Source organism: Etheostoma spectabile, chromosome 5, assembly GCF_008692095.1.
Source record: "Etheostoma spectabile isolate EspeVRDwgs_2016 chromosome 5, UIUC_Espe_1.0, whole genome shotgun sequence".
Classification (NCBI taxonomy): Eukaryota; Metazoa; Chordata; class Actinopteri; order Perciformes; family Percidae; genus Etheostoma; species Etheostoma spectabile.
In genome coordinates, this window is record NC_045737.1 from 14,000,709 (window position 1) to 14,009,060 (window position 8,352).

The following is an 8,352-nucleotide window of genomic DNA, read 5'->3' on the forward strand; positions in this document are numbered from 1 at the left end:
ACACACACACACACACACACACACACACACACACACACACACACATTCCAGGCTTCACTTTAGTCTTTAAAAGGAAACTAAGTAAAAGATTACTTTTGTTGGCGGCTAGCAGAAAGTGCAACAGCCGTTATCAACAGTGAGTTACGGCTCTGTGGCACAAAAGATAAAAGTATATTTACTCAAATCCTTGCGGGATCAATAAAGTATGTCTTCATCTTAGGTACTGGTACTTAACTTGAGTATTTAAATGATGCGCAAGGTTATTTTTCAAACTTTTTTTGTTGGAAACTTTCAATTGGAATTTATGGGAATAACGTGAATAAAATGAAATACACAGATAGAAACAACCCTTTACCAAACCATAAGAAGAGATAATTGTAAACCCTTCTAATAGAAATAAAAGAAAATCAACACTTTAATTAAGTTGAACTTTAATTAAACGATTTAACTCATTTAACATTGTGTTACACTTTTATTGAACGAAAAACAAACAAAAAAACGTTCCCTATGACCCCCTCCAAAATAAAAGACTTTTTTCTAAGAAATATATTTTCTTCTCAGGCCTTTGTATCCTCTACATGGACTTCCTTCTTGTCAGATTTCATGTGTATTTTATCCACTAGTAAGTTCACTATATACAATTCTTTACAGAATTGTGAAACTATGTTTTTTCCAAGAAATTCACAAGCTGGAAGGAAAACTTCTGTATTTTTTTTATCTGGACCCTATCCTAAATTCCCTTTAAATTCCCTTATGAAAACAAATTGGGAACTTGAACGACCCTTTGCAACCCTACGTATATTCACAGCCGTACACTACCTTAATGGCTACTTTTATTTCAGTGAAATGAACAAACATTTTGCTGAAATAAAATGTGATGCAGATATTTTTATAATAATCTTATTAATCTTTTTGATATTCAACTGTGATAATTGGCTTGCTGTGCTTTCTTGGTTCGTTATTTTTGTCTTGTTTGGAAGTGACATGTGCTGCCAATTAAGCCAAAAAACATTGAAAACATTTGGTGAGTGTAACAGGTTTCCACCTGAATCCCTGATAAATTGTTTCAGCGGTTTGGTTAATTGATTCTTTAAAATTTTTAATTACAGCTTCTAACATCCTTTGTTATTTTTCTTTCTTTCTTTCTTTCTTTCTTTCATTCTTTCTTTCTTTTTCTTTCTTTTTTCTTTCTTTCTCTTATTTATGATCGTATTAATAATCTTGTGTTCAGTGATTTGTCTTGAGGAAATTGATTAGGTTCTTTTTTCCTCCCAGTTTTACTTTCATAAAATATTCCTCAGTAAACGAACTAGGCAGATAATTGGCATGAGCGGTGTGTGTTTGGGTTTCTCTGCCTTTTTGTGTGTCCGCTTTTTTAACTGTTTTCTGTGTCCTGTATGTGTGTCTCAGTGTCGGACGGTGAACACACCACTCCTGAGTTGGACTTTGCTGTCCTGCTGCTGTCAAACCATCAGCAGCCGCCGGTGTTTCAGGTCCTGGACCCGCTGCTGGAGGTCAGCCTGGGAGGACAGGCCTCCATTGGTAAGAGAAAAATAGACGGACATACACACACACACACACACGCTTCCAAAAAAACAGCCTGTGCTGAAGAGGTCCGGTAAGTGATGAAGTGTGTGAGGTAATGAGCTCTGAAGTACAACCCTGTTGAGCAACAAGACTTGAGAAAGAGCTTTGTGTGTGTGAGTGTGCAGCCTGGTACAGACGATGCATTGTCTCCTTCTCCTACTTCATCTCTCTTAATGCTCCTTTTTTCCTGTTTGTGTGTGTGTGTAGGGGGTCAGCAGCTGGCAGTGAGCGACGCTGACACGACTCCCGATGAGTTGGAGTTTGAGCTGGTTGAGGGTCCAGTCCACGGAGAGCTGGTTAAGACCGATGGCAACACACGCACTAGCATGAGCAACGGTGAGATAATAGACACACATAACTAGGGGTGACCCCAAATAGTCAAATTTTGATGCTTTGATCGAAGGAGCCTGACTCGACTGCCAATCCCCCATTAAAATCTTCGCAGAGGTATTATAAAACAAGGATCATGCCGTTTTTGGATATATGGGGGTGTTTAAGTCGGATTTTACACATAACTACATGTTTTCTTTCAGTACGTTATTATACAGCATATGAGTGCCACCGCCCAACACAGGAGCACAGCTGTGATCCAGTGCAGAGCCCACGGAATGATCACTTTGCCCCAGTGATCACCACATCCTGTCCCTCAGACCAGCAAGCCGCTGCGATATATGCAACGAGGCAACTTTTGTGGCAGAAAAACGTTATGAAAAGAGGATTGTGAAAGAAGTATAGACCACACACAGCAGGACAGACTTTTGCTCTGTGCTCTACGCTTCTCGTCACTCTAGGGGAGCGTGCCAGCTGCTTGAGTGACTCGCACGCGGTCCTAACCTCTTTGAATTAATCTTCCCCACCCCCACAACACTTATATAATATTAACTTACTCTTTTAATGTCTGTGTCTTAATTGATTGTATGTTTTCATACAAAAGGATCTTTACACAAAACCTTATTGCAGCTGAATATTTCATCACTGTAGTCATCTATGCCTTCCTCTTTTTAAAACCTGCCTACATAGACATTATCAATCTATCAATTTACCCTCAAAAATGTATTTTTTTACTATATGTTTACATGTGGAAGTTCACTGAGTAGATATGACTACTTCACATCTCTTATCACAACTTTGAATTTACAAATCTGCAAATAAATCTAATCAAAAGGTACTTGCAAATAATGTTTGGCCCTTCTTTGGTCTGTTATTAGTCATATCAGATTTATTATTAAAGTTATAAAAGTCTTAGTTTGAGTTTAATTGGAAGGGATGCAAAATCCAATTGAGCAGCTTAGAGGGTTAATACCTCCATTCACACCTTCTCCGTCCCTTCAGGTGACATCTTCACCTTCAGCGACATCACTCGTAACGTTCTGCTCTACCGACACGCCGGCCTCACCACCCAGGACGACGCACTCACCTTCTCTGTAAGCGACGGCATGTCCATGGCGACCACAGTGGTGACGGTTGCGGTGCTGGGCGATGGGGGCGACGGGCCCCAACGTGACCCAGCAGCCACTCTGTCGCTGGAAGTGGGCGAGAAAAGCAGCACCGTGATCAGGCGCTCACATCTGGCTTATACTGTGAGTTAAACAGAGGTTACAGCTATAATTGAGATAGTAGTATTTTCTTTATATATATATATATATATATATATATATATATATATATAGTCTATATTGATCTATATACTGGCAAGGTTGGAAAGGCTGGGGTGTCCTTGACCAACTGCCACTTTGCTCATTTGAAATTCTTTGGGTGGGCAAAGCAGAGAAAGGGGAGGTAACCAAGATTCCAGATTGGCCCATCTGAGCTTTCATTTTCTCAATGGCAGTGAAGGATTCCCAGGGCTCGGTTTACACTTATCACCATTTCTAGCCACTGGGGGACCATAGGCAGGCTGGGGGAACTCATATTAATGTTAAAAAACCTCATAAAATGAAATGTTCATGCCAAACATGTTTTAATAAAACACATTCATTTCATGATTAAAATGTTACAACAATTCATAAATAAGTTACATAAATTACTGAAAAGCTTTATAATTATACATTACACCTTTTGACAGGCAAAATGCATCCAACCTATTTTTAAAAGAATTAATTGAAGGGGAATCCACAGCTGGCTCATCCATGGAGAGAACACCTCTCCCATTTCCCAGACACTATCGAATGTGAACATTTGTCCACTCAAGTCAGTTATGACAACAAACTGCATTGAGAGAGAGAGACAGAGAGAGAGGAACCCTAATGGTAACCCTAACAACAGATACTGACCTGTTTTCGGACCCCAACCCCCCATACAGGAAAACTGCACATTTTAGAGTGGCCTTTTATTGTGGCACACACCTGTGAGGTGGATGAATTATCTCGGCGAAGGAGAAGTGCTCACTAACAAAGATTTAGACATATTTGAAAAAGGATATTCCTTTTATGTCCATAGAAAAAGTCTTAGATCTTCAGTCCAGCTCATGAAAAATGGGACCAAGAACAAAAGTGTTGCGTTTAAAATTTTGTTCAGTGTACATACCATTGAAGTACATTATACCTTTGTTTACCCTCTAGCATTCTCAATTGCATTTTACATTAGTATTTTACCATTAACATATACATAAATTATCGCAGTAAGCTGTTACTGGTTTTTTCTTTTCTTTTTTTTTCATTTACTTCTAACCTGAAGAGAAAGAAGAATTTGTGTTCAGGTTTAAGTTGTTTACTGTCAGCTGTAGACCATTGTTCTAATCTACAGTACTAGATAAATAAGGTGAATAAACACACTTTAAGTATTTGCTTTGAGGTTTTTGTCGCTGTGAGGAATTTGGGATCTCAGTAAAAACGTTTTAAGGAAGTGGATCATGTTCTGCTCCTTATGCAGCGCAGAGGCAGGAGCAGTTCATAAAAAGAAAATTCTTTAAACTTGTAGTTGTAATGGGGTTTTGGCTCTCACAGGACATCACGTCCCCAGATGACCAGATTCAGATCCAGCTGGTGTCGGTGCCAATGTACGGCATCTTGACCAGGAGCCAGTCGCAGCAGGAGCACCAGGAGCTGAGGGAGTACTCCTCCTTCACCATGGAGGACATCAGCAAGCACAGGATCAGGTCGGAGGGAATACAAGCAGTCTGTTGGTCCTTTGAGCAAATGTCGGAGGGTTTAAGCAGTGGTGGAATGTAACTAAGTACATTTACTCAAGTAGCGTACTTAAGTACAACTTTGAGGTACATGCACTGTATTTCACTTGAGTCTTTTCTTTTCATGCCACTTTCTACTTCTACTCTGTTACATTTCAGACAGGAAATATTGTAATATTTACACCACTTCATCAACCAGACAGCTTTAGTTACTAGTTACTACACAAATTAAGATATTTGCACACAAAACACATGTAGTTTATAAAATACGATACTAACTAATACTTCTAACAGAGTATTTTTTTTACAATGTGGTTATAGTACTTTTACTTAGGTAAATTATCTGATTACTTCTTCCACCACTGGGTTTAAGACACTGTAGACAATGTAGAATGAATTAATGTTACCTGAAGAGTGCATCAAACCAAAACCAAATATAAAGTCAGTAAGAGTTTTATGATTTACACCAGTGACACCAGACCTATGTATTTTTTTATAGCTTATTTTGGTACTTGATCACATGATCACACCTTGGAGAGTGTGAGAGAGAAATCAATCCAGTGTGATTTGGAAGTTTTATACTCAGCTTTAAAGGCAAGAGTCTCTAAAACTTGTAATATAAAGCGCCAAAAAAGGAATATCCTTGGATCAGTGCAGGGTTTAAGTTTCCCATGATGGTTTAAATGCTACTTCAGAGGCTAATAAAAACAGAATATCAGCAAAAACATGCAGCTATTAACAAAAAATGACTTTCAAAAACCCTCCATTGTTTCCTGAAGCAGTTGTTGTACAAGCAATAAAGGTTCATGAGGGTCCATGGGAGAGAAGAGACTGAATTAGCCCCTTTTTAGTTCTTCGTTTAAAAAAATGCTCAGCGAGTTCTGGTAACAGCTCCCCCATGATGACAACTTATTTAGAAGTTGAGAGCAGGAGAGAGTGATATGCTTTTGGTTTGCTGAAGCAGTGACAGAATTTGTGAGCCTTTTAATAAAGAGGCTGCTTCTAAAAGGTTGGTGTTGATTTCACTCTGTAAGAGATTAAAAAAAAGAGCTTTAAGGGTTCTTCACTCTGCAGTCGTAGCCGCGATCAATTTCTCTGATTGCAGCTTGAGTCGGTGGGAATCGTGTTCCCCTCAGCATCACAGCACAGGAATGGTAATGACTTTACTGTTGTCCTTCAATCTAACATTCTTCCTCATGAGATGAGGGGCTCTACAAACATTAACGTTACCAAAAGCCAGTAAAAAAAACAAATGGATTAACAGGAAATGATTTAGAGACTCAGCCTGTTGGCATAAGCAATGCCAATTAGCATCACTCTGATATTACCTGTGAGAGGTACTATGGCCCCAAATGAGAGAGGAAAGAGGAAATATAAATATTCACATATTCACATTCTGCTCTGCAGGCCCTGATTAGTTTAGCGCAGGACGGACCTCCGAGGGCCAATCTGTAAATCGCCTGTATTAGTTTTGTCTCTGTGGTGTTGGCTCGTACAAACAAGAGCTGGGAATTGTTTTATGAGAATTAAATAGGATTAGAGAAGAGTATACCAGTATGGATTTAAATTGTATTAGTGCTTTGCAGAGATTAACAGCTGCTTTGTTGTGGGAGGGCTAAAGCAAAAGCTTTTCCATGTCCTCTTATGAGTCCAGGATTAGACACATAAACAGATATTAATGTATTCATTAAAAGATAATTACTGCATCAAACAAATTAGTTACTTAACAACATGCAATCCATCTAACAATTCTCTTTTTTAGACAACAAATCTAAACAATATCTCCATCTACAGGTACATCACTTCCCTGGAGACGGGCAGCCAGCCAGTTACCGACATCTTCCACTTTGTTGTTTATGACGGAGACAACAATCGCCTTGACAACCAGATGTTCACCATCACCATCACCTCCACACCCAGACAGCCGCCGGTAGTCACAGTCCGCAACGGCATCAAGGTATTCACACACTTATATACAGCACAGAAACACACACAAGCGCAAAAACCCTACAACACTCTCCCAGGCCCAATTCTAAAATCATCCAAATGTATAAACAATTACAATAGTATGGCTGGGACAGTACATAAATGCAAACTGCTCACTTTTATTTCCCCTCCATTACCCTGCCAGCTCATACGTAAGAGACTGAAATCCTCAAATACCCTTTTTTTTAGTGCAGTTCCCATATTCAGAAACCGTCATTAACTAGACAAATGAAGCAGAGGAAACCATTGCCCACATGTTGTCCCTCAGATCAGACCAACCCTGTAAGTGAAAAATGTACAGTACAGTACATTTACTTAAGTACTGTGCTCGTTTGAAGTGCTTGAACTTTACTTACTTTTTTCTTGTCTCTTTCTACTTCTACTCAGATCAGTCGATTGATCAATAAGTTGGTTGGCAGAAAATAAACGGCAATTATTTTGATAATAGTTTTTTTTTTTCTTTAAAAAATGGGAAGATTTGCTGCTTTTCATTTTAGTAATGTTAACAATTGTAAGTATGTATCAGTAATAATGTTGAGGTGTGGGCTGTGGGTTATTGTAACGCCATTTCTCACTATTTTCACTATTTTTACAAACCAAACCGTTACAGCGAACATTTTTTTTCACTAGTACTTTTTAATACTTTTAAGTACATGTAAATGATTCAAGCACTTTTACATTAATATCATTTCAATACAGACCTTTGACCTGTAAACTGTAGTATTGTTACAGTGTGCTATCAGTACTTTTACTAAAAGATCTGAATAGTTCATCAATCACTTGTTAGTTAATATCTCTGTGCTAAAGGGTTTCTTTTTTAGATGTATCTTTACACATGCATCTTATGAAGGTGAATATGAAAATGCTTCCTCTTAGTTACATTTAATCTTCTAAGCTGAATATTGGACCTTTTCTTTTACCTTCTTGCTCATCAAATATCCATCGGTAACGTATCATCCTTGTTGCATGTTAGATGGAACGTGTTTCTTTTGTAGTTGTAGACAGAAAAAAAAGAAAAAAAAGTCCTTTTAAGTCAGAACAGTCTCAAAATAAAGCTCAGTAGTACTTCTCCAGTGGTACAGAATACCTGTTAACCATTTTGGGAAACTAAAAAAGAACATTGTCAAGGTGGAAGAAACTCTACAAACTTTTTTGCCATTAAAACTTCCTCTTAGGATTTGGAAAAAAGTCTCAGATTTTGTTTTATCATTTCCGTATGGCAAAAAAAGTCTTGACAGTAAAGTTGGAAGTTGAGGTATTCAACAGATAGTCAATAAACCTTTCTGAGTACGTAGGGAAAGTAAAATCCCAAACATGTCTTATGATATCCAAATGTCTGATTATTCAGACCCCAACCTTTTATTTCTGTTACGAAAAACTATCCCTACTACATGTCTACAACACTGTTGTTGTAAAAATGATCTGTAGAGCAAAAAACATCTGGACCAATCGACCAAAAGGACTTATTTTAGTATTTTGTTGTTAAGGTCCAGGCAGGCGGCCGAGTGCAGCTGTCTACCAATCACATCATAGTGTCGGACTTGGACACGCCCAGGAAGGACCTGCTGGTTTGGCTTGTCAGTCGTCCAAAGTATGGCTTCATCGAAAACATCAACAGAGGTGACACCTGTGTGTGTGTGTGTGTGTGTGTG

General features: G+C 38.5%; 1 protein-coding gene across 2 annotated transcripts in view; it reads left to right on the forward strand.

Moving 5' to 3' along the window:
- fras1 (Fraser extracellular matrix complex subunit 1) overlaps positions 1-8,352 on the forward strand; it is a 242,061-nt gene that overhangs the window by 192,951 nt on the left and 40,758 nt on the right. For both annotated transcript variants that reach the window (XM_032515432.1, XM_032515434.1), the window contains exons 35-40: positions 1,411-1,542; positions 1,795-1,923; positions 2,920-3,167; positions 4,533-4,684; positions 6,509-6,671; positions 8,188-8,320. In XM_032515432.1, coding sequence (XP_032371323.1) covers positions 1,411-1,542; positions 1,795-1,923; positions 2,920-3,167; positions 4,533-4,684; positions 6,509-6,671; positions 8,188-8,320 — 957 coding nt within the window. The remainder of the gene's footprint in view (positions 1-1,410; positions 1,543-1,794; positions 1,924-2,919; positions 3,168-4,532; positions 4,685-6,508; positions 6,672-8,187; positions 8,321-8,352) is intronic.